This window comes from Narcine bancroftii, chromosome 2 (assembly GCF_036971445.1).
Source record: "Narcine bancroftii isolate sNarBan1 chromosome 2, sNarBan1.hap1, whole genome shotgun sequence".
Taxonomy (NCBI): Eukaryota; Metazoa; Chordata; class Chondrichthyes; order Torpediniformes; family Narcinidae; genus Narcine; species Narcine bancroftii.
Genome location: NC_091470.1, coordinates 274,798,064 through 274,825,665, shown reverse-complemented (window position 1 = coordinate 274,825,665; position 27,602 = coordinate 274,798,064). Strand labels below are relative to the sequence as shown.

The window sequence follows — 27,602 nt, the reverse complement described above, 5'->3', positions numbered from 1 at the left end:
TCATTTAAAACCATCCCAGCAAAACTAATAATCAAATTCAGGGATCAGGGGGTTCTCTTTGTTCTTCTGCAACTGGATGCAGGTCTTTTTCCATCAGCAGACTCCAATCAGTGTGGATTGGCAACATCATCTCCTCCACATTGATCATCAGCACGGAGTACCTCAAGACTCTGGGCTTAGTCACCAGCTCTATTCTCTGAACACTCACAATTGAGTAGAAAAGTTTGGCTTCAATGTGATCTATGAATTCACTGATGACACCATTGTTGTAATGGTGAGTCAGACAAAACACAGAAATGCTTGAGGAACTCAGCTGCTCTCACAATGTCCATAGGTCAAACCTGAGTCCCTCTTCAAGGTGTGAGTGAAAAAAGACAAGTCTCTGAATTAAAAGCTGGGGAAAGAAAAGGGTAAGAATGGGAGGGAGAGGAGTACAGACTAACAGACAAAAGTTGTTAATTGGATCTGGTAAGAGGAAAGATGAGAATTGATTTTGAATCTGTGAAAAGACTCAGGGAAAATGGAATGATGAGTCTGAATATAGGATGGAGAATGAGAACCTGATTGAGAGCAACAATCTTCCTCTTAATGTCACCAAGACCACAGATCTTATTTTAAAATTCAGGATGGAGAAGCTGAGAAATCATTCACCTGTTTTCTTTGACGGATCAGCGGTGAAGAGTCATGGAGTCATACAGAGCGGAAGCATTCCCTTTGGACCAACTAGCTCATGCAGACTTAAATGTCCCACCCACATAAGTCCCATCTGCCTGCATTTGGCCTATATCCCTCTAAACCAAATTCCCAGAGCCCACATATTGGAGGACCTCTCCTGGTGCCAGCACATTGAGGCAAATATGAAGAATGGACTCCAATGCCTCCAGTTTAGAACAAGTCTGATGAGATAGCAGGTATACTGTGGACAATATACTGACTGCTTGCATCACAGCTTAGTTTTGAAACTTGAGCGCCCAAGAACGCAGAAGGCTGCAGAAATTGGCAAACCTGGCCAATCACAGGCATAACATCTATTGAAAACATCTATGTGAAGCATTGCCTCAAGAAGTCAGTGATCATCAAAGGACTCCCATCACCCTGGTCACAATCACTTCTCTCTGCTCCCTACAACAGAAAGTACAGAAGCCTTATGTCCAACACCTCCAGTTCAAGAATAGTTTTTATCTAACAACTATCTGGCTCTTGCACCTCCCTGTAACTCCTTTAACCCCAACCTTGAACTAATCCAGGGCAACCAAAAGATCAATCTGCACTACTGAAATATCACTTCTTGCACTAAATGCAACTGTGAATATTTATTTATCTATCTATGATATTTATTTGTTTTTATGTCTTGTCTTTATGATCATTTAAATGTTTATTGGACCAGAGACTTAATCCTTTCCCCTTTAACCTCACTCAGTTCCACTCTGACCAATTTGTCTTCAACCTCCAACACTGTTTCAAAGTAAACACACAAGCTTGAGGAAATCACTTCATCTTCCATTTGGGCCTGTTTCAAAGTAAACACACAAGCTTGAGGAAATCACTTCATCTTCCATTTGGGCCTGTTTCAAAGTAAACACACAAGCTTGAGCGAGTAAGAATTTTAAGAATTTTGGTGCATCTAGACATTGTACTTATGTGTATGACAATAAACTCAATTGAACATTTAATTACTGTCGCAGTTAGATCAGGTTGTGCTACTTTGTCACTGTTTTTTTTTGCAGCTTCTGGACCAGAGACTTAATCCTTTCCCCTTTAACCTCACTCAGTTCCACTCTGACCAATTTGTCTTCAACCTCCAACACTGTTTCAAAGTAAACACACAAGCTTGAGGAAATCACTTCATCTTCCATTTGGGCCTGTTTCAAAGTAAACACACAAGCTTGAGGAAATCACTTCATCTTCTATTTGGGCCTGTTTCAAAGTAAACACACAAGCTTGAGGAAATCACTTCATCTTCCATTTGGGCATGTTGCAGTCTTCTATTAGTATAGGCTAACCTGGGGGATGCCCCATGGCTCTGCTATTAGCAACATTTAACACTCACAAAAGAACATAATTTGATTCTAACTGCTACATTAACTCCTTTGGTCTCATCCTGTCAGATAGATTCTCAACCTCTTGAGTGAAAAATGGCTTGCTTTCACCCTTTTCCAGTTTTGTTGAAGGGTCTCAGCCCTACAATGTTAAATCTGTTTCTTTTCCCACCAACCCTATGATGTGAACATTGAATTTTTTAATTTCAGTTATTCCACTCTCTATCCTCCCTTCTCTACCATTTCTCCCATAACCCAGTTTCATTCCTTCCTCAGTTGCCCATCATTTTCTCCCTCATCTGGTTCCATCTATCAGCTCCTGCCTCATCCCGTCCTTAAACCAGCCATTCTCAACATTTTTTTTGGCTTAGGACTATGCTCTGTGTTTATGGGCCACCTTCCTCAGAAAGCAGTTATATTTTGGTTTCTTACATACTTCTCTCCTACCAACTATATAAAAACATAAAAAATATTTATGTTACATGAGGTGAAAATAAAACAAGACTTTTACTTAAATATGCTGAGGCCCCAAGTTTTTTTTTGGGGTGTGGGCATAGGTCCCCATTGAGAATGGCTGCTGTTTATAGAATCTATCGCTCCTCTACACTCTCAGTCCAGATGCATGGTCTCAACCCAAAAGGTCAATTATTCCTTTACCTTGAGATATCCTGCCTAATGTGCCAAGTTCCTCCAGCAGTTTACTTTTGCTCCAGATTTTAGCATCTGAAGTCTCGAGTGTTCCTCTTTCCACCAATGTTGCCAAACAGATTACAGCATTTTTTAAGTAGAACAATTTGCAATTTTACTTAATATAATTTTATACTAAAACATTTAGAAAACATTTTTGTCTTGGGTTATTTCGTGTTTATACCTTGCATCATGCATGGATTTGAGAGTGTCTCTTTTTTCATTTTAAGAGATTGGACTTAATTATATTATACTGTGGCGGCTCACCACAAGGCAGGTGAACCGGCCCTGCTTGTAAGCCACGCGGCGGGGCAGCCGGCCAAAATGGTGCCGTCTGGGGTTTCCCTTCCTTCCAGCTCGGGGCTCAGAAACCCACACTTGGGGACCACGTGACGCCCGGGTGATGTCAGCGCCCTCCAGCGTGGTTCTCAGCCAGGTCTGGGCTGGGAGTATAAGTGCAGCCCAGCAGCCTGCAATAAACTAGTCTGCTTACTGAGCACAACCTGTCTGGTTGCGTGTGTTATTGCAGGAGCAGTGTAGCCGCCGCTACAATACATTAATTAATTATACATTAGTCAATATAGAAAATCCACCAAAAGGCCCCATTGAAGCTATTAAAATACAAAACAAATAATGTATTTTTATTGTGAAATATCCAGCTCCAACAACCTAACTACATGAAAAGTTCTGTTATCTAAGAAGTGGAAGCACTCTGCAAATTGCCAGTTAATAAAAATGTCTCTAAATTGTTAGTCACTGACATATACCAGAATGTAAAATGCTGAGTAACAAATCTGCTACTGTCGTCAGCTTTCAAATGAACTTTTCAGACGTTGAATGGCTTCCCTCTTGCCCTACACATTTCCAAGCTTCAAATATTTCATCTTTCAGGAAAAGAATCTGCCAATTCCAACATTTTCAAACACATTTATGACTGCCTTGACATTTTTAAACAGCCTTCACCTTAGATTTTCCTCTAGTTCTCTAAAAGTCACTGAAGTACTTTATAAAGTACATTCTCATAACACAAGGAAATGGAAACTGAGAGGAGTGACTTGATAATCTGTTCTAGAGATGTTAATTGAAAGATATAAATATTGGCCATGACATCAGGAAATTTTCCCCTTCTATTTTTCAAAAAGTGCCATGTGACATCGTGATAACCTGAGAAGATAGTTGGGACTCTGACTAAACCTCTCATCCCTAAGACTCCAGTGTTGTACTGAGAGAGCAATGTACTATTCGAATACGATACTAGAATGTATGCCATTATATTTTATCCAAATCTATAATATTGGATGACTTTATCATGGTTTAGAGCAGAGGTTCTCATCTTTTTTTGCCCTAGACCCCACTTAACTTTTCAAAGAAACATAAGCCCCACTATTAGCAGAAAAAAGTTATATATCCAAAGCAAGTTTTAATTAAATCATTTACTGCAAGTGCATTTCAATGCAATTAAGGCTGGGAATACACTGGAACATATATTTCATAATCAACTACTACTTCAATATGTCAACCATCTCAAACACACATTCAACTATTGTCATCAATTCAGTGGGAACCTTGCCCCTGATGTTGGCTGTAGATTTTTTGATTTGAGGGACTAATTTTGTTAGTTTCAACCTTAAATCTCCACATTTTATAATTTTCAGTCAGTTTCTCTTAGCTTGCAGTAAATCACCAACAGCACTGAAGCCACATTCTACTAAATAAGACGATGGAAAATTGTATCAATAGTTCCCTTGCTAAAGTAGTTGAGTTTGGTTATTTCTTTTCAATCTCGTTAAGACAGCCATATCATGGTTCCTCTCTCCTTGAAGAGAGTTTTCACAGATTCATCATGTTGCAACTTAGATAACTTCTCTTGGTATTGCACTGGAACTTCAGACAAGTCCACCAGTAATGGCCGAGTTAACCAAGAGGGAAAATCCATTGCCTTTAAAATCACAAATCTATCATTGAAGTCGGTAACCAACATTTTCAAATGGTCAACAATGATTTTTGTAGCAGCATTAGTTACTTCACACTTATTCAACTAATAGAATTGACAAATTTCTTGCGCTAGATTCATGCTTTACTTTCTGGGGTCCCTATTTTTTCTGATTTTGGCGTCCCCCGTCAATACACTAGTGCACAAAGATACATACAGATACAGGTCTCACTCACTACTGAACTGAAAAAATAAAGGGGTATGGATGGAGATATGATTGTAAGATAATTTGGAATCCTCATTGCCAATGAGATCATTTGGAATGGATGATAATATAACCGGTCAGAAAATATATAATTTTAACCAAGGATAACAAAAGTTAAAGTAAGAGAAACAATGGAGAAACATCAGAAGAGCAAAAGCACGTTATGAAAATGAAAAGAACAAAGTAATTTGACTTGGAAGTTACCACAATTGCGTTGTCCTGACAGTGTTGCCAAGCAACATCTTTATCACCAACATAACGAGTTTATTTTTTCAAACCAACTTTTAATTATTCCCAAAATATTCCTACGCCTCATTAAAATATTCTTATGACCCACGCCCCACCAAAATATTCCCACGCCCCACCTTGAGAATCTATGGTTTGGAGTGTGTTGGTTTAGTTCGGAGTTGCAATTTTGAGGATTTTATTTACTTAATAAGTCAGTTCTAAGTAACTGTAGATGTACAATGGGATAAAAACAGCCTCTTCCCACCTTTCCTCATCTAAATCTCCATTCCTATCTTCATCATAGGCTTGTTCATCTTAAATATATCATTATTATTTATTTTGTAGCTAATTTCACATTCTAATCAGTTGGAGGTCTTTGTGAATCTTATATTGAAAAAATTCTAAAAGTCCCTTTTCCACAAAATTCAAGCCATCTGCCAAAGATCAAATAATTTGGAATATCCTGAAGTAGTTGAAAAAAAGACAAAATGAACTAAGTAAGAAGCTGCAAAAGGATAAAGAATATTGTAATGGATTTGTGTTAACCTTTAATTTAATGTTAAATTATATTTATTTTATAAAAGTGTCTTAATAAAGTAAATTATAGAGTTAAAATATTGTATTTGTATTCTTAGCAAGTTAGTTGTGGATTGCTACAGGGTCACACACTGGTCACAGCACATTTGTAGAGAACCATTGCTTTCAGAGAAGAGTGTTCATTCTTGGAGTCTTCTTGGACAAACAGAGGTAATGGATTTCAAGTGGGCCTTAATTATTCAAGAACTGTTGAAGGAAGCCATCAGTTTTTAAACAAAGCCTCTTAAGCCTCTTGAACAGAGATAAGGTCAGAGATTGTTATGGATATGGAATGGTTTTGAATAAGAACAGAATTTTAGTAGAAATAAAATTGATGGTCATGTGGTTTCCAAGAATTGGGATTCATCTCATTGATGATGTAACGGTCACATGATTTGGATAAATATATTATCAAATTCAGACATTTTGTGTTCATTGTTTTTGGAAGAGTTCAGTTTGGAGAGTGAAGAAGTCAAAACTCCTATGACTCAGGGGTTGAAACCTTGTGAAAGACAGGGTTGAGTTATAGTAATCAGAATTGGTGCTATTGTATGTTACTCCTGGGAAAAGGGAACACAGAATCAGTGGCTTTTGAAATAAGAAAGACCATTTCGCTTTGGAAAAAGAGGACAGATTTCTACTGGGTCTATTTTTGCGTGGTCACTTCATTTAACCCTTGTCTGGTTTGTGACTTTATCATGGAAGAAGATAACCATGTTTGTTTAACCCTTGTCTGGGTGTTTGTGAATTCATCATGGAAGACAATAGCCACATTGTGAGTAAAGAGACCTGAAGATATAATGTTTAAAAGTGCTTTAAAATTATTTCTAAACTGAAAATTTAAGACCTTCAAGCAAGACTATAAAAGGATGCTGAACTTTTAAAGATTGACTTTTCAGAGTGAGACTTTAATTACACACACACACACTCTTATATTTGTGCATAGTGGGGGTTAAATTTAGAGATAAGTAAGAAATGTTATGTTGTTAATAGTTTAATTAAAAAACTATTATTTTGAATTTTCCATTGTTGTTCCTGAGTTAGTGCTAACAAAGTCTCTTTAGTTCCAAAAATAATTAAAAGGGTTGTTAGTTCACAACAATGTCTATACTTCAAATACTGATATTGTAACTAAGATAGATTTTCTCAGTATATTGATGATGCACATCAATTTTTAATACGTATTGATAGCTCATTTTATTAATAATGTATTTAGATATTGATAATGTATTTTGGTAATGTCCTTGAAAATAATATATTTATTTACACCTTTAGAAAACCCAGAGAGTTACTGCTGAGAAGTTCTGAGAAAATTTGAACAAAGTATTTTAGAATTGGCATACATTTCTAATGGTGGAACTGAAATATTCAGGTAACCAAGGTCACCTTGCTAGACAGCTAGGCTTTCTGAATAATAATCAAGATAATATTTTCAGGGAAGACTGTGTGTAACTAAAACTATCAGCTATGGTAACAAGACTCTAATGAGATGCTCTTTTCCTGGTTAGTTTAAAACAAGCAGAAAGCATAAAACAATTAACCTGACTGAGGGCTGATTTATCCTTTCAATCATGTGCCTGGCCAAATGAATAACACTTAAAAATATGAATCACCAGGACAAATTAATCTCCTCAGAAGAGTGATCAAACAATAGCTACGTTGGATAAAGGATTGTATTTAATTAAACTAATTATATTTTAATAGGTTCTCACATTTAATACGACGAGATGGTGTGGAGAATAATAAAGAGAGGAAAAGATTGCATAAGATTTGGAGAAATTTAGCAAGTTGCACATCACCCAAAACACTAAGTCCTGTAATTGAGAAACTGTCAAGAGAGAGAATTTTAAGTTTGTTCTTTACTGCTTGTACACAAATGAACAAACAGTAAAACTGAAGTAAGCATCCTTGTGAGTATAGCTTTAAGTGAATCATTAACTGAACAGATCTGAGTCTGTCTCTGCTCTAAAATGTGTTTCTTAATGATAATTTTACAAAACTCCTCCCTGGTATAGTGCCCAACAATCCATGTTTGCACAGGGAAAAAAGAAAAACGTGACAGAAATTATCTAAAAAAATCTTAACTTGACAATTTCTTTAAGTCTTGATATCAAGAACCTGATTAAAAATGGATGGTCTCATTTACTTACGACTACATTGACTAAGGATTTTGGTCTTAGAGCCTTTATTTGTTTCCTGGAAATGCCATCTATGCAGGAACGTGCTCCATAAATTATTGTGATAGAGATGTCTTCTTGCATCTGATTAATCCTCAAAAGCATTGGTTGTTTAGCCCAACCAAAAGGAATGGTCATATTCTTGAAAGCAGTTTCACCACTAAAAAAAAGGGAAAACTTTTAGCATATTCCAATAGTTTTCTTTCTATTTCCTCTATTAGCATTGTTCAGCTATAGAAGGATGCAGTTGATAACATTGTTTCCATCATGTAATTGACTAGCAACAGGAATTTAAAGGATGCTAAACTTACATTTTCTGAAATAACGCAAATTAATGCAGAAAGAGCGATAAAGTTTCAATCAATGAAGAAACAAAATCAAGGTTTGTGAGCTTCTTCATTGTAATATAATGCACTGAAACTCAATTTCATGATTTTCTGCTTGACATCTTCCTTTATTAGACTCCAGACAATTTAGCAGCAGAGTTTATCCGATTTATGGATCACCCACGCTGTCCAACACCCCCCATCAAATAGACCCAACTGGTTGAGAAGAGAATATATTGGTTAATATAATTCCTCGTAACATGCAAGCTTAGTGTATATTACACAAAATAGCACTCCGTACTCTGATATTTGTCTTTTCCTTTTGAATTTTTTTTAAATACAGAGAACAGCAAGTAAATTAATGTAGTTAAACAGGAAAGTCTGCAGACACTGGGGTTGAGTGTACTGGATAACCTCAGTAGGTTACACATCTATAGGAAGTAAAGGGTAATCGATCTTTTAAGCCTGAGTTAATGAACTCTGCATAGAAATATTTATGATTTGTAGGCTTATCTGAATAGTTGTCATTGTCCAGCATAGATTTTCCAACATGATTAAATTTTTGTTATTTGAAGGAAAACAATTTTGCATTTTCCATAAAAGAGAAAGTCTTAACTTGTCTGAACATACCATGGATCATACAAACTATTCTCTCATTTCAAATTATCATCACCTTTTGATTCACGGGGAAAAAAAGGAAAATAATTTAAAACAAAATAAATAAGTCAACATTTTTTTTTACAAGTACAGATGTTTGACACCTATTTTAGGTTAAATATTTTATCAATTGGTTGGAAAAAAATAAAATGCATTTGAAAATTTCACATTGATCAGCTCAAATAAGAGCAATTTTTGGTGCGTGTTACTCAATACTTATTACATGGGTTGAAATCAAGATTGATGTGAAAAATATTGGTTATAGTTCATGGTGGACATGGGAAAGACTTTTTCCCACAAAAATAATTATTTTGAAGTGATACTTAATCCACATAATATTTGAATTCTCAGCAAATGATCTTCCTGGGCCTTATTAAAAAAAAGTTGATGAATTAAATGTATAATTAGTCTGAAAATAAAAAAAGACCAAGGTGAGGATAATGATCAAAGCTTTCATAACGCTGAACCATCTTCATGTAGATACAAGTATTTCTGGATTTCAAGTCAGAATTTATTGACATTCTATCACTTGAAAATTGGACACCTTGCTAGTAAAATCATAACACTAAAGCTCTTATTTGTTGAAATTATTTTTAATCCTAAATCAGAAGTGAAATTACTATCATTTACTATTGTCTAATACTTGATGTGAGCAACCTCCATCAAAACAAACATTAAGTCAATTAAAAAAAGCAGTACAGTTGATTGCATTCTTACCTGGGAGTCTGTGCATTGCAGTGATAAATATATTCTGTGACAGTATTTTCATCCTCACATATAGAGGAAAACTTCTGTTTGAAGTCAGGCCTTAATCGCTGAACGAGAAATGGACCTGTGATAAACATTTTTTTTTAAATCATCACTTAAAATGTTGCAATCCAGGAATCAGCTTCTTTATTTGGCCAAAACAAATTAGGTGATTGTCAACATTCAGTATTGCATTTATTAAACAAAGGAGATTTTACAGTATCTAAAAATGTTATAGAAAAGTATACATTTGTCTAGCACCTTCTCGTCCTCCAGATAGCTCAAGGTGCTTTATAGTCAGAGAAATATTTCTTGAAGTAGGAAATGTGGCAACCAATTTCTGTTCAGCAACAACAATATATTAAATGACTACAAAAATCTGCTTTTTTAATGATTATGGTAAAAATATACTGTATATACTGACCGAGAGTCTGTCAAAATATAGGACATCCATGTTGCCCCTTCTGTCTGAGCAGCGACATATGTTCCAGTCTGCCTATCATTGGCAATAAGTCTACAGCAGATGCCATCTCACAGGCTCTACACAAAGCCCTGGAACACCAGGACAGTAAAGGATGCTTTTTTATCAACTAAAGTTTGGCATTTAATACCATTATCCCCTCAAAACCAATCAGCAAACTCCAAGACCTGGGACTTAACACTGCACTGTGTAATAGGATCACCTTCAAGTCACAATCAGTGAGGATTGGTAAGAATATCTCCAACAGCACCACAGGGCTGCGTTCTTAGTGCCCTGCTCTACTCACTTTACACCTATGAGTGTGTGGCTCAGTACAACAATAACAGCATCTACAAATTTGCTGACGATACCAGGGTAGTGGGTTGAATAAAGAAAGGGGATGAGTCAGCACAGAGGAGGGAGATTGAAAACTTGGCTGGAACATATTCATGTCGCTGCTCAGACAGAAGGGGCAACATGGATGTCCTATATTTTGACAGACTCTCGGTCAGTATATACAGTATATTTTTACCATAATCATTAAAAAAGCAGATTTTTGTAGTCATTTAATATATTGTTGTTGCTGAACAGAAATTGGTTGCCACATTTCCTACTTCAAGAAATATTTCTCTGACTATAAAGCACCTTGAGCTATCTGGAGGACGAGAAGGTGCTAGACAAATGTATACTTTTCTATAACATTTTTAGATACTGTAAAATCTCCTTTGTTTAATAAATGCAATACTGAATGTTGACAAATCACCTAATTTGTTTTGGCCAAATAAAGAAGCTTTAATCCACATTGGATTAAAATATGCACCAACAACAAACTTGCACTCAATGTCACCAAAACTAAGGTGCTGATTGTTGACTTCAGGAAGAGAAAACCAGAGGTATTCCATCCAGTGATCATTGGGGGATCAGAGGTGGAGAGGGTGAGCAAATTTAAGTTCTTGGGAGTCACCATCTTGAAGAATCTTTCCTGGACCCAGCACACCAATAGCGTCATGAAGAAAGCATATCAGCACCTCCACTTCCTCAGGAGTTTGTAGAGATTTGGTATGACACCAGAAACCCTGGCAAATTTCAACAGATGTGTGGTGGAAAGTGTGCTGACCAGCTTCATCACAGTCTAATGTGGGGATACCAATATCCCTGAGTGTAAAGCCCTCCAAAAGGCGATGGACACAGCCCAGGACATCACAGGCAAAACCCTCCCCACTATCGAGAATGCCACCATCAGAGAGCAGCAGCAATTATCAAGGATCTGCACCACGCAAAACAGGCTCTGCACTCACAACTATCATCTGGAAAGAGATATGTGCCACAAGACTTGTACCAGCAGGTCCAGGAACAGCTGCTACCCCTCCACCATCAAACCCTTTCAACCACAAACTCAATCAGGGACTCATTTAAGGACTCTTGTGCACTTTATTGATTTTTAAAAAAAATTCTCTCAGTATTGCAGTTTGTTTACATTTGTTTACAGTCTTTATTTATTTACATGTGTACGCTGTGTACAATTTTTTTTTCTTCACTACCAATAAGTGGTAATTCTGCCTCGCCTGCAGAAAAAAGAATCTCAGGGTTGTATGTGATGTCATGTATGTATTCTGACCATAAATCTGAAATTTAAAAATCAAAAATGTTAGATGCATTTAAATATGCATTCTGTCAAGAAGATAACTTGCAGAATTAAGTTAAAATATATTGTAACTAAGTGCACTTATTGCTGTAACTTGAACCAAAACCATTGTATCTTATGATAGATTTGTTGTACTATAGTTTGATTGAACAGTAAATCCTCCTTACCCAAGGGCCCCGCCATTCTAAGACCTGCCAATGGGTTGAAAGGACTCAAAATTGCACCTAGGGCTTTAATCCACATTGGCATTGGTCGTTCCTGCTCACAGTGGTTAAGCCGCTCTGGAAATCCCCATGGCTCAACTAGAATTAGGTGCTTCACCCTGAAAAAGCAACACATAAGTTGAATATTATCATCTTACTGTACAGATACAACCAGACCAAATAGTGTTTCTCTGGAGTAGACCACAGTGCACATGCAAACACACAAAATACATTCCTCACACAGCACACAATAATCACATGTACCTGTGTAGATAAAATTATAATATTCTGAAATAAAATATGGATAAATATTCTGAACCAATTGTTCAACATCACTACTGCTTTCTCTTAATATTGATTTCACTGAATGTAATTAGTGTTAAAAAAAATCTTGCAAAAGTCAGTGAAAAAGGAAATCAAATCACTGAGGCAATCTTTTCCATGTTTAATCAGGTTCTTCTCTTTTCAGGAAGTCCCTTTGGGTTAAGAATGATTTGCTTCCCCTCGAATGTTTTGGTTCTGAGGTAAATGATGAAGCTTATGTGGGATGTCCAGATTCTGTCTCAGATAAGACACAGGTGCTTGGTGGTTTGAATGAGAGGCAGCACCCATCCTGTTTTCACTGGGTTTTTGCATGCTCCCAATAAGGGGAGTCAAGGTTCTCACTTCCTTTTCTTTGCTTTTATTCATATGGCACATGAGACAATAGTGAATTTGCCAACAGTAGGCAGCTTCCAAACTCTTTATTTTAAATTGTTGGAGGCTGTGTGGTGCAGGTTTGCAGATATTTGGTGTAAAGTGGCTTCTCTCTTACCAAGTCAAAATTGCAAGTGTCATCTATGTTCTTTGGCTTAATACACCAAACTGGTGAGGTATACTGCTGAGGCATTACTGTTCACTCTTCAGTACTTTTATGACTGCCTGCAGTGCAACTGTGCTAGCAGTGTAACCTTGATATATATATTTTTTTTACATTGTCTATTCCTAGCAATGACAATCAGGCTAGGGATTCCAAAGTTCTACCATCCTTTGTGTATAAAAAAATGTTTCCTCATTTTTGTGTCTGAATGGTTTTGTACTGATAAATATGTGAGACTGAAAGCTTGGTTCAGAGGTGAAGATACACTCAAGGTTGAACTTAGTCTAGTTCACACAAGTAGAATGATAATGGAGTTAAGGGATCAGGGTTATTGATAGGGACCAAAGATGGCAACCCTAGTATTCCCAATATTCAGCTACAGGACAATGACTTGTCTGAACCTTGACAGCAACCAAATTGTATGCCGTCAGTTAAATAGGGGTCAAGAGGTATGAAGGAAAGGAAGGACTCAAGAATGCAATTCCAGATAGAGTGCTGATATTGCCACGGGAAACCAATGCGGACTAGTGGAGGAGGCTAGTGATAATAGTAAAGGAGAGAGAAAAGTAGCCATTACTGGAGATCTACTGGAATGCTTTTGATGGGACAACATCATTGAGGCACCGTTCACCTTTCACATTGCAAAACTTTAAGATGCAATTACTTTGTTTTATCCTTCCCAAGCTTCCTTTTCGTTGCCTTTCTAAACTAAGTTGCAAAATTTTGTGAACGTAATTAATTAATTAATTGTTGCTGACTACCTGTAAAGTGACCACTTTTGTTCTGGGAGATGGCTTAGAATTTTCATCGGAGCATTAAAGAGTGGGGATAGCTCTGTGATTTAATAATTTACTACTTTTAAGTATGATCATATTTGATCCTGTTTGTCAGTTTTTGGCAAACTGTGATTAATAATATTTAATTGTGATTAATCAATATTTTTTTTCTTCTCCCCTGCATCTCATGCAGCCCCTTAAAACATGTTGCCCAAAGTATTTCTGCTGAAAATAGTCGAACCTTTGAATATGGAGGTTGGTCAGACAGTGTGCACTGGCTTTACTAAATGAGAGATTGAAACTCGAACATCAGCAAAGCATCAGTTATTCCCTCCTGCATCACGATGCAAACAAAATACCTAATTTAAAACAGCTGCAGTATTATTTGGGATTAAACTTTACCAAAAAAAGAAGTGATCATTTTTATTTGGAATGCTTTTTTTCCTAATCCAAGTGTAAATAATATGTAGGATCGAGAACTCACACTTTTGCAATAAAAACAGTGGCACAGTTGGCATTAGTAGTTAGCGTGACACTGTCACTGTGTCAGTGACCCAGGTTCAAAATTTGGCACTCTCTGTAAGGAGCTTGTACGTTCTCCCTGTGTCTTCATGGGTTTTCTTTGGATGCTGCAGTTTCCTACCATCCATCAAAGCATACAGGGGTTGTTGGTTAATTGGGGTATTTGGGTGACACGGGCTCATGGGGAGGAAGGACCTGTTACTGTACTGTATGTTTAAATGTAAAAAATTAAATATCACAATTTCAAGAACATTGCTTTAATTACAATTTTAGATATTTTTAGTTCCTCAAGAAATGGGGACACTTTTACTGTAATATATTAGGTTTTTTTAAAAACATCTTGTGGGCATCCATTATATAAGAACTGGAAGAGTGAAATCAAACAAATATTTATGATGATGAACACTAAAAGTCCTGGAATAAAGGGATGGCCTTTCAGGACAGCGTGGGTAAAAATTACTTCTACTCCGTATTCTCCCAAAGAATGGATGGTAATATCAGTTAAATGTGCAAGATTTGGCCAGGTCAGATACCAACAAGCAAAGAAAAGAATTCATTGGAATTTCCAGAAAATGGGGCAAAGCACCTAATAGCCTGATATGCCTGGGATTGTCTGACCTTGAAGGCTAAAGAGGCTCAGGACTTCAAGAATGGAGGCCCATCACTTTCAGGTTTTAAATTTCATTATCAGACAATTAACATGTAATTACAGTTTTCAAAAATGTTGGCAATTTTAGGATTTTTTTTAAACCATTTTCCTTTTCTAAATTGACACATAATCCGTTAATGAGAAATAGGTTAAAAATATGGGCTCAATTTAGAAAATTCTTTGAGTTTAATAGTTTTTCTCTGGCTTGGCCCATTATAGATAACCACCTTTTACTGCCATCTCTGCTGGTTGTAGGTTTCAAGGAATGGCGTAAATTAGGTATCCAGAGTTTTAATGATCCTTTTATTTGAGATAATTTTGCCTCTTTTGAACAATTATTAGCCAAATTTAATCTTTGCAACAAACATTTTTTTAGATATTTACAAGTTAGACATTTTGTTCAGTCCAAACTTTCTGATTTTCCTCGAATCTCAAATAAATACTAATATTCTTGATGATTTTTTAACTTGCTTTTTTCTCAGTGGATTAATAAGTATTAATATTTATAATGATTTATTGGATTTAAGATCAGCCTCTATGGCTGGGATTAAGAACAATTGGGAACAAGATTTGAACATAACATTTTCAGATGAAGATTGGTACTCTACTCTTAGCTTGATTAATGACTCTTCACTTTGTGCAGGGCATTGCTTATTACAATTTAAGATGGTGCATAGAATAGACATGCCCAATCTTAAATTATCTTCTTTTTTGCAGATATTAATCCACTATGTGAGAAGTGTAAAATTTTTAAAGTTTCACTGATCCATATATTTTGGGAGTGCCCAAATTTAGAGAGATTTTGGAAAGACATTTCCAAACTTTATCAACGATTTTTAAGATTAATATGGAACCACTATAGCGAATCAAGCGACCATGCAATTTGAAGGGCCTAATCGCCACCCCAGTCGGTTGGTACAAGATGGAACGGGTCCCCCATCCCTTCTCAGGAGAAGCCCACATTTGGTGACACTCGTTGCCTGGGAGATCAAGCCACTTCCTAGTTGCACGTTGATGGACAGGCAACGACTCCACAACACACTGATGTCACTCCCATAGACCAGCACACCCTAGACAGGAAGTGGGTTGTCCCCTAAAAAGCAGTGTGAGAGATTCAAATAAAGCCAGTCACCCTTGTGTTGTGTGGACGTACTTTATTTCAGTAGCGCTGTTGTTAGCAGTCGCTACAGTGGTGACCCCGAAGGTTCCAATGTCTTTGGAACCCACCTCGAATGCAATAAAATGCAGGATGCTGCTACTGCTACAGTCGCAACGGCTGCAACCAATGCTGTGGGCTTGCATCTGCTGCCCTTCTGGGCCAACCAGCCCAGGAGCTGGTTACAACTGTCTGCGTCACAGTTCCAGGTCAGAGGCATTGTCTCGGAGGACACCAAGTTCTGGCATGTTGTCAGCATCCTGGACCGTAGCCAAAGTAAGCTCCATCGTGGAAAATCCTCCAATGTAGCATAGGCACCAACAATTCTGGCATTTCTTTCTAGATTCTCTGGAAATCAGCTGGTATGAGTGTGCCATCCACATCCTGTATTTGCAAGGCCTGGGCAACAGAAACCCCTCTGAGATCATACACAAAATGGTGGCTTTAGCGGATGGGCACACAAGCTGTTTCTTGTGCAAGGCCCTGTTCCTCTCCAAGCTACCAGTGCACGTTTCCTTGGCAATATCAGACATGGACTTCAATGCCCCACACCTAGTAGACAAACTTTTCTGCACCCCGCAGCAGAGCTCGATATATGTATAACTGATCTATGCCGTCAGCACCTCTGGCTCAGCCCCTGTACCACAGCTTTACCTTCTGTGGGTTCTGGCAGCAGTAGCCGCAGCCCAACCACAACGCAATGAGCACTCAGATTTCGGAGCAATTACAGTTTCTACCACCACAGATGGGGCCGCAATGCCCGGCGTTGTGTCCCTCCATGCTTGTACCCCAATGCCAAGTTGAGTGTGGCGATGGGAAATGAACAGGCCGGCCACTGATAATGACCTCGGTGGTTGGCATACATAAAGGCCTACTCTACCTAAAGGACCAACAAACAAAGAGGGATTTCCTAGTCGACTCAGGTGCAGAGATAAGCCTCATCCGCCGTTGTACTTCGAGCTCAAGCACAATCCCAAGGGCCTCCCCCTATAGGCAGCCAACAGCTCCTCCATTTCAAGCTTTGGCACCCATCTAGTCACAATCCATATTGCGGGAATGGTTTTCCATTGGAAGTGTATGATTGCGTCCATTGGGAAAGCCCTACTCGGAGCTAGTTTCCTCCGGGCACACGAGCTCCTGGTAGACATGAACTGATGCCGCTTTGTCCACACTACTACATTCCAGCCATACTCCCTCACGCTACGGTAATGTTCCTTTTTGCCGTTGGGTATCCATGCTCTAGATTGCAATGAATATGCCCTTTTACTGGCCAAGTATACGTTAATGTTGGCGCCCAATTACAACAACGCTAAACCAGCACATGGCATGGAGCAACACATCGAAACCACCAGACCACCAGTGTACACTTGGGGATAACACCTCCTGCAGGACAAACTCCTCCAAGCCAAGACTGAGTTTGCTGCCATGATGGAGTTGTGTATCATCTGCCATTCAAACAGCCCCTGGGTGTCCCCGCTGCACATGGTCCAGAAGAAATCCGGCGGTTGGCGTCCAAGTTGCGACTACAGATGACTCAATGACATCACAGTTCCAGATAGATATCCTATCCCACATGTCCAAGACTTCGCTATTTGGATCCAGAGTTGCCAAATTTTCTTGAAGGTGGACCTCGTCAAGGGATACCATCAGATTCTAGTGTATCCTAATAATGTCCCAAAAACGGCCATTATTACACCTTTTGGCCTTTACGAGTTCCTTCGGATGCCTTTCGGATTAAAGAACGCAGCCCAGACGTTTCAGCGTCTCAAGGACGCAGTTGGCAGGGACCTTGATTTCATCTTCGTCTATCTGGATGACATCCTCATCACCAGCCCTGATGCCAGCATGCGCAGGATGCACCTGACTCACCTTTTTGACAGGTTGCAGGAGTTTGGACTCATGGTGAGCCTGGCTAAATGCCAATTTGGCCTGGAAACTATTGATTTCCTTGGATACTGTATCACCCGTGAGGGTGCCATGCCACTGCTGGATAAAGTAGAAGCCATCAAGTGATTCCCCAGGCCGGGCACCATCAAAGGCCTACAGGAATTCCTAGGGACAGTGAACTTTTATCATTGTTTCCTCCCGGAAACAACCACCCTCTTGCAACACCTATTCAACCTCATCAAACTCAGCGACAGGGCGCTCCAGTGGACACACCGTTGAAGCATTCCAGGCAACTAAAGCAGCACTACCAGAAGCCACATCTTTGGCTCATCCTGACTCTTCTTCCCCCCCAGCCCTTACTATGGAGAGTGCTTGAGCAGAAGGTTGATGAACAATGCCACCCCCAGCTTTCTTCAGCAAACATCTCTGGACACCAGAACTCAAGTACAGCATGTTCGACCATGAGCTGTTGGCCCTGAATGTGGCAATACAACATTTTCAGTACATGTTAGAAGGAAGGGTTTTCGTCACCTACGCAGATGACAAGCCACTGACTCACGCACTCAGCAAAGTGTCAGACCCATGGTCAACAAAGCAATGACACCTCTCCTACATTTCTGAGTATACTACAGACGTTTGCCATGCCGCAGGCTAATCCAACGTTGTGGCTTTGTCCAGACATCTCCGCTATCTCAGGAGGACTCGAGGTTGCTCAACTGGCCAAAAACCAGGTGGAGGATCCTGATGTCCAGGCCATCACCAGTCTGAAGGTTAGTGATTTCTGTCCTTCACCTGGGAGCCCGACTTTACTGTGCGACATATCCACAGGCTTCCCCAGACCCATCCTTCCTGCGACCTGGCGAAGGCGGGTGTTTGACACCCTGTCACATCCTTCGATAAGACTCACAATCCTCCTGCTGTCCGACAAGTTTGTGTGGCATGGCCTCTGCAGTGACGTAACTCTATGGGCTAAGACTTGCTTGGACTGTCAGTGTGCCAAAGTACACAGACACATCAAGGCCCCTCTTCAGAGTTACACCCCGGCGCAATGCTGGTTTGACCACGTGCTTGTGGACATTGTTGGCCCACTCCCCATGAGCCAAAGCATGCAGTATTTATTCTCAAATGTTGACCATTTTACCCATTGGCTGGAAGCGATACTCCTGCCCATATGTGACACAAAGGCTTGCGCCAGAGCTTTCTTGTCCACTTGGGTCGCACACTTTGGCGTACCAACCCACATCTGAAAGTAGCCCTGAAAGCTCGAGTACAAGGCCAAAACTGGGATTCGCACAGCTGAGATAATGAACGGTGGCTTCCTGCTTACCATTCCAGTGGACATCCACTTCAACCCTCCCAGCCCACAACCCGTTGCCTAAGACGTCCTCCAGTGCTTAAGGGAACAAATGGGTAAGCCAAAACATCCGCCACCTTTCCAACACAGCTCTCTACCCTGCCACATCCCTGCGGATCTACAGACCACCGACTTAGTTTTCGATTGCAGAGAACAGCAAGGAACACCCCTGCAATCCCCCTACGAAAGCCCAATCAAGGTGTTACAGCACGATGGTGTCATTTTCACCCTGGACATTGGCAGGTGGGAGGACATATTTACCATTGACCACCTTAAGGCAGCGCATTTGGATTCAGGACAGCCTGTCCTGGCTCCCCAGGTCAGACGCAGAGGCCGCCTGCCTAAAGACAGTACTGTGACTTACTCAAAGGGTAGCAGCGATTCTGTGGGGGGAGGGGGGGGCAGCGGGGAGTGGTGTAGCAGGCCGAGCAACCGCGCAGTTAGACAGACCGAATCGCTGCCCTTACGGTACACAAAAGTTTAAAAATTTCATGTATGTTACATTCTAAATGTAGTATTACGTGATAGTAATGGAACCTTTGCCTTTTACCTTTACTTAGACCTGAAAAGCTATTTCTTCACAGAATTTACCACTGCAGGTTCAGTCATTGATAAAATTAAAGAATAATATAAATTAAATAAATTAAGAGACTCTTGGACACAAGGAATCTCAGTTTGATAGAAAAGTAGTTTTGATGCACAGGATCAAGTTAGATCATACTTAGTGAATTATGACATCACAGAGCTACCCCTAGTATTTAATGCACCAATGTGTGATTAATTTTAACATGCTGATTTAATAATTTTCATAATTCTGTAATTCAGCAGAAAATCAAAAAACTTCAAGCATACTATGATCAACACTGACCAAGAGTGTGGATAAACCTGCAATGATCTCACTGACATTGTGCAAGACAACAGCACTATTGCAGCTGCTGTAATGGCAGCACCACTCCTGGTGTGAACTCAGGAGGAGCAAAGACTGTCTTACAGCAATCCTTTGAAAGGTCCTACTGCCAGGTCCCATACAGGTTTAAACTGCCTATAGAATGGGGCTGGGAGGCATTTTTTCCACAATGGTTCCAAGATGGCGGGGTGCTTACATTCAGCAGCCTAAACTCAAGAGGGTCGTGGGCTCTGGGGGAAACAGCAGGGTAATTCAGGCCACCAGAATGGGAGAAGCCCACAAAGGAGACCTGGGAGAGGACCCTACAGAATAGTAAAACCACAGCAGTGGACCAGCAGAAGAACTCACAAGAGGCCACAGGGTACCAGGGAACATGGGTACCAGGTATCGGGCGTAGGATTCGTGAGGATGCCAGTGGTGAGCAGGGGTCTTGAAAGACCTCAGGTGCTGATAACTTTTAAACTGCATCAGGGGTTGGGAACCAGGGACCAAGGAGGACGACTCAGATATCTGATGCTCAGGTTCACCACTGGACTGGACAGGAGGCCATGCAGCTATGGAGGTTATGGGGTGCAGGAGGCAGTGGCATCAAGGGCAGGTGGCAGGATCTACAAACACTCAATGTCTCTGAGGAGACTTTCATTTACTTTCCTGTCTTAACAATGGCATTGAACTAGCAAAAACAAGAAAAAAAAATTTTGCATATATGACAATATAGGAATGTTGATCTTCAGTCTTAACTATAAAGATAAACTCTAGTCATTGGCTGATAATTAAAATGTCTAAGGCCCATTCACTGTGACTCAAGTGGTAATAGGAAAGAAGAGAGACAGATCCATTCATTGGGATCAAAAAGAAGCCTGTCGCCTACTAACTGGGAATGAGGAAGACCAGCCCCACTAACTGGGAATGAGGGAGACCAGCAGCCCATTCCCTCAGAATGAGGGAGACCAGCAGCCCACTGATTGGAAATGAGGGAGACCAGCAGCCCACTGACTGGAAATGAGGGAGACCAGCAGCCCACTGACTGGAAATGAGGGAGACCAGCAGCCCACTGACTGGAAATGAGGGAGACCAGCAGCCCATTCCCTCAGAATGAGGGAGACCAGCAGCCCACTGATTGGAAATGAGGGAGACCAGCAGCCCACTGACTGGAAATGAGGGAGACCAGCAGCCCACTGACTGGAAATGAGGGAGACCAGCAGCCCACTGACTGGAAATGAGGGAGACCAGCAACCCACTGACTGGGAATGAGGAGAAGCAGACCATTGACTGGGAATGAGGAGAAGCAGACCATTGAAAGGAATGAGTGAAACAAGCAGCCCAGTGTCTGGGAATGATGAAAAAACTATGGCTAACAACTGAGAATAAAATGGAACCTGAAGTCACATTTCTATCAGGATTATTTTGTCAACTGATTATTGCAATCATTAACAAAACACATAAATCAAGAAAGAATTGTCACTTTAACTTTTAAACTAATAGTGGTAACTATTTGTTTACTGCAGATTCAAACTATTCGCTGAATCCTTCAATTCTGATTCTTCCAAGCTGTAATGTATGCAAAATGTTCACAACATACCTTTGTGGGTACTTGATTGTGTAAGCTGCAGCCAAATATCCTCCAAAGTTGTGCCCCAATAAAATCATTTTCTCCATTCCCACCTTTTCCCTCCATTCTTCTATAGATTCCACAAACTGAGTTTCTGCCAGTTCAGAATCACTGCTGAAATGCGGCCTACTGCTTTGACCAAATCCAACAAGGTCAAAGGCATACACAGTGCGTTGTAGGCTGAGGGCATCAAAGTTCAAGGTCCATAGTCCAACACCACCTCCAAATCCATGAATCAGAACAAGTGGAATTTTGTTGTGAATGTCCTGACTGAATCTTAATGTCCATATTTTATTGCCACTTGGCAACAAAATATATTCTTTTGTAAAATTACTTCTGACACCTGCAAAATATAATATAGTCAAAATCAACCTGATTTGCTTATCTCAATACATTTCAGAATTTAACACATTTCACGCACAATATGCTTCTGAATCAGTAATCCAACTTAGATCTAACATTCAACTTGATCTAATTTAGTCTATTTACAGCCCATTAGGCTCATAGTCTTTATGGTTTACCTGAATTAGTGTCGATCGATCATTTTTATTCATTGCAACTAATATGTAGCCATCTTTTTTCACTATGTTCCTTGGAAGTATACTTACCTGGGCTTGCGCAGAATGTTTTAAGGCCCTTTTACAGTGAAAATTAGGAAATTGTAAAGACAGGTTCCTCTGCCTTTAAGAAGCTCCACTTACCTCCATAAAAGGACCAACGATGGATTGGCGGGTCCAACGCGATCCAGGTTCCATCTGCCAAGGGTAGTGGTGTCAGAAGTGGAGCAAAATTGCTCCACCTCCTGCATTAAAGGATTGCCGCTGAAAGCGGCTCCAATCAGGAAAGTAAGATGATTGACGTCATGCTGACAGCCCTGTTGCCCTGCTGCTCTGTCACAGAGCAGCCAATGGAGCTGTCAGGCTGCGCTCGCTCACTCCACCACACTCCTCACTCTGCCCGCTCCCTCACGCCACCCCCCTGCCCCGTTCCCTCATGCCGCCCACTCCCTCACACACTCCCCTGCCCTGCTCCCTCACACTGCCCCGCTCCTGACCAGGCACCAGGGCAGCAGAATCGGTGTGGGGCTGATAGGGGGGAGATGGGGCAAAAGTAAAGGGATATTGAAGAGAGAGGGAGGGGGTGGGGAGGGAGGGGAATAGAGAGGGAGAAGAATGGAGAAGAAAGGGAGCAGGGTGGCTGTCAGGTGGCGGGGCTGTCAGGCAGCGGGGTGGCGGGGCTATCACAGGGCAGCTGCTGTTGTGCTACACATCCCACCCCCTTTTGCCCTGGGAAGCTGGCGTGCTGCTCTGGGCTACATAAAAGGACTGCGTGATCCATTTTTTCAATCTTCAGCATAAACGGTAAATCTGCCTTTTTGTTTGAAACGTGAGCAGGCTTTTGTGCATAAAAACCCCTCCAGATATTATTTTCTGTGAAGGATAGAGTTTCCTCCATCTGACTTCGGGATATTTAGAGGAAACATACAATTTCTCACTTCCAAATTTTAGATTTTACTACTGAGAAGTTCTGGCAGGTCAGGCAAATTCTGTGGAGAGAGAAATAGGTCAACATTTCTGGATGAAACTTGGAAATCAAAGACATGTTAAAATAGAACGTAAAGGATGCGATGAAGAAAACAATAAGAATGTCTGTGATAGGGAGGGGAAATTAAGAGAGAATCAGAATTAATTGGGTTGTACAGAGCCAACTTCCAGGCCACAATTCCTGGGAGCAGGTCAATCAGTTGAATGGCAGATATTGAGAAAGCCATCCTTTTCTTTCAGAACTGTAAATATTTGAGGCATTTATTACTAATTTCCCTTTGTATCCACCCTATTGGAGACATTACTCTCTCCATTTCTTCCTCTTCAGTCCAAATGAAAGAATGTTTGATTTCCAAGTTTTCTTTCTTCTGTTGAAAGCAATAGTATTGAAATATTGACTATTTCTCTTTCCACAGTAATCCAAATGTGGGTAATTAACAAACCATACAAATGTAGTAGCACTTAGAGTCAGTCAGACAAGTAGGAAACAGGCCCTTCGGCTCAACTTGCCCGTAACAGCCAAAATATCTCACCCACACTCATTCCACCAGCTCATTGGGTCACTCATTTGACCCATATCCCTCTAGACCCTTATTAACCATGTATTCAATTTGTTATTAAACATTGCCTCAACCACCTCCTCCGGCAGCTCATTCCATGCACCTATCACTCCTTCTATAAAAAAGGTACCCCTCAGGTTAAATCTCTCCTCCCTCATCTTAAACCTATGTTCTCTGGTTACTAATTCCCCTACTCTAGGCAAAAGACTCTACGTTCACCTGATCTATTCCTCTTGTGATCACCCCTCATCCTCCTGCGCTCCAAGGAATAAAGCCCTAGACTGTTCAACCTCTCCCTATAAATTCCGGCAACACCTTCATATATCTTTTGTGTACCTTCTCCAGCTTGACAACATCTTTGCTTTAGCACAGTGTCCAAAACTGAACACAGCACTCCAAATGAGGCATCACCCACATTTTATAACTTTATATTCTTAAGCTATAAATGCAGAACTAGCCAACAAAGAAGAATATCAAATCGACAAGTGTTAAACAATCGCTCCTTACCCTGTAACATCTTATTTTCTGCATCCTTGAGAAGGGATAAAGATGTGGGACACCAAGTTGGCAGCCAACTCAGAAGCCATCCAAGCCTAACAAAAAGAAATATGAATATAACAAGCATTCAACAGTAAATGGCCACTTTAACTGTTACACCTTTCCTGTGCCTCGAAGAAATAGAGATGACATCCACATCAACTACTCCAAGTGACGTCACCCAGTCATTGCATCTGAAGTCAGGGCAGCCATCCAAGCAGGTGAACCCACAGAGAGTGACCCAGTCCAGATGCAGTTCAGGGACGTGTCCTGAGAGCCTGCGTAGATCAACTGGTGTACATATTACAGGCATATTTAATATCTCCCTGGAAAAAGGCCAAAGTCCCCATTTGCTTCAAGAAGCCCACCGTCATAAAAGTACTGTAAAAGCACAAATTACAAGCCTAAATGAAAACGACTGATGGCTTGAACACCCACCATCATGAGAGGCTGGTCATAGCTCACAGCAACTCTCACCAACAAGTCAGCATATGTAGGAACTGAGTACTCATCCTTGGGGAGCGCCAATGTTAAGTGTGATTGTGGAGGAGATGCAATTACCATCTTCACTGACAGGAAATGGAACACCAGAATGAGATTGAAAGTCTAGTGGCAAAATGCCAAGATAATGACCTCTCTCTCAATGTCAATCTGACAAAGGACATAATCACTGACTTCAGGAGAAGGGCATAATCCACATCAATGGTACTGAATGCAAAAAAAAAAAAATGTCTCCAATGACCTGACCTGGGACAAGCACAGTGACACGAAGATCAAAAAAGTGAACAGAGTGCACCAACACCTCTATTTTCTTAGAAGACTAAGGAAGTTCAACATGTCTCCCTGGTCCCTCGACAACTTCCACAGGTACATCATCAAAAGAATCCTTGATGGACACATCACAGCATGGGACAGGAGCTATTCTGCTCAAGATCGAAAGAAACCACAGAAGGAAATGAATGCAGTTCAAAACTTAATGAGAACTTCCCCCACCATTACTCCATTAACATCTTCCACAGCCTAGGAAAGACAGCCAACATCCTGAAGGACCCATCACACCCCAGTCACTCTCTCTTCTCTAATCAGAGAGAAGGCTTTAGAGTGCATATGCCAACAGGCTCGAAGACAGTTTCTTTCCTGCAGCCATCAGCTTCTGAATGACCTCTATGATGCTGCTCTACTGCTGCCCTTGGTGCCAATTGATTCCTTTTCATTGTAATCCTATAGTCTGTAAATGGTGCCCTACACAAGGCTGTACATAATGTTAAAGATAACCTGTTCACTTATTCAAAGCAGAACCCTTCTCATTTTACTAAATATCTTGTGACAAATAAACATACAAAATGTTATCAGTCAACCCTGAGAATCACATTTTCCAGTGTTAGCAACAAATCAAGAAACCTAGATTGATGAATTTTCCACTTCAACCAGATATCCACCAGAATAGATGTGTCATATCACAAGAAAAAACCCTCAGGACACTTGTTCTGTGTGATTAGTCGATAAGCAAATCTATTCACAATGCCTGTAGCCTAATTCCAGTAGACTAACAATCTATTCCAATAAACAAGTTGGTAAATTCAAACTCTTTCATTATGGAAGACCTTGCTGCTTTAAAACACTTCATTCAGAAACAAGTCACTTCCTCAAATGCCTATTTGTGTTGGTACCTCTATTTCCAAACACATCTCAATGCCTCCATTCCTCATAAACTGCTTGCCTTTGGGCAGAAGAGTACTCAGAAATGCTGAAGGAGGTTTCCAGTTAACCCAGTCAGATTTGCAACAGAAAGGGAAGACATAGTATAGAAACAGATTGGTTCCAACAGGCAGGAGATTCAACTGAAAATTATCGACCACCAACTAGTTGGATATTGGTTATTATGGTCAACAGATTAGCTTCAATGAGGGTCCCATCTCAATCCCATGCCCACCATACATACTGAGCATTTGACAGCCATCTATCTGTACTTAGCAACCAAAACATTCTTTCTGAATTTGTCATCAGCATCAAAAGAAAGTGACAATGAGCCCTTTGATCTAATCAGTTCAGCCTGACCCCAAAAGGTTCAAGCAATGAAAGAAAAATAATCTATTTAACAATCTGCAAAGATACTCAGTTCTGTAACATCTTGAATATCAACCCAAGTTCATAATGTAATAGAACAAATGGTGTGCCAGATGCTGCAGTCAATTAAAAGTCATATTCAGGATGTAAACTCAGCTCTATTCTCTGAGCATTACAGTGAATACTGTAATGCATTACTGAGAATACAATCCGACTTCCTGATGATGCTGTAGATTGTTTACAGGGTGTATGTTCAATCTGCTTCTCTAGGTATTATTGTAAATTATAAACAGTCAACAGTCCCATTCTCCATAGCTATATATTACATATAGTGTGTTCGTGTTATTTCCCATCATCTATTACTGTACCTTATCTACCAGGTCGAAGATCGCCTCTTCCTATCTATTGTAGATTTTACAGGAATACAATCAATCCAAAAATCTGGATCTTACCATGCATTATTCCTTCTCCCTGTGGTTTATGTATAGCCCCATACTTTGGGTATTACGCGATAGTATATTATGCGAAGGGCAGAGGTTCACTGGAGAGATACAGTCAGGGTAGTACAGTATATATTCACACAAGATTTATTTATATATCTGTGGGTGTCGCTGTATAACATGTAAAGAGCATACGCTCAGTCGCATTTTGTAGTTATCTCTGCACAGTATTGCTAGAAGATATAAGCAATGTGCACCCTCGGTCCAACTCTGTAGATCAATGGTATAAAACCAGTCCTTCCCCACGGTTGGACTATGAAGGGCGTCGGCTCAGCCTGCACCGGGCGATCGCCAGCAATTCCCACTCACTTGTTTACTGAACCGCAATCCCGCCCACTGGTGTATGAATTATGATCTGTTGACCACCCCGCCCCTTAAAAAAAAACAGGAGCCCGTGTCCTTCACCCTGTAGCCGTTTACTCACAACCCCGTTCCCGATGATTCCGCCGCCATCTTGTCCGGCATCCGAAGGCCCCGCCCCTGCCGGTGACATCACGCCGGCCCCAGAGAAAGGAAGTAAGTGACGGGTGCGATGGCACAACTTCTGCGGGAGATCCTGGACTGGGGGGGCGGGAGATCCTAGACTGGGGGGCGGGAGATCCTAGACTGGGGGGCGGGAGATCCTAGACTGAGGGGCGGGAGATCCTAGACTGAGGGGCGGGTGATCCTAGACTGAGGGGCGGGAGATCCTAGATTGAGGGGGGGGAGATCCCAGACTGAGGGGGGGGA

At 40.6% G+C, this 27,602-nt stretch overlaps 1 protein-coding gene and 1 long non-coding RNA gene across 4 annotated transcripts in view; one reads left to right on the top strand and one right to left on the bottom strand.

Annotated features, from left to right (window-relative positions):
- The window catches only part of abhd5a (abhydrolase domain containing 5, lysophosphatidic acid acyltransferase a), a 35,181-nt gene extending 7,803 nt beyond the window's left edge, over positions 1-27,378 (bottom strand). The window contains exons 1-6 of one of the 3 annotated variants that reach the window (XM_069920975.1): positions 27,298-27,378; positions 24,277-24,362; positions 21,636-22,008; positions 11,908-12,062; positions 9,606-9,720; positions 7,879-8,065 (exon numbers count right to left, since the gene is read on the bottom strand). In XM_069920975.1, coding sequence (XP_069777076.1) covers positions 7,879-8,065; positions 9,606-9,720; positions 11,908-12,062; positions 21,636-22,008; positions 24,277-24,362; positions 27,298-27,338 — 957 coding nt within the window. In that variant the 5' untranslated portion in view covers positions 27,339-27,378. Of the gene's footprint in view, positions 1-7,878; positions 8,066-9,605; positions 9,721-11,907; positions 12,063-21,635; positions 22,009-24,276; positions 24,363-26,741; positions 26,791-26,825; positions 27,155-27,297 lie in introns of those variants that run through there. The other 2 variants (XM_069920977.1, XM_069920976.1) reach the window with 2 other exon arrangements.
- Positions 18,634-21,441, top strand: LOC138755276 (uncharacterized). The gene is made up of 2 exons (XR_011352159.1): positions 18,634-19,389; positions 19,972-21,441. It is a non-coding gene; the product is annotated as an uncharacterized lncRNA (long non-coding RNA).
- Positions 27,379-27,602: the final 224 nt, after the last annotated feature.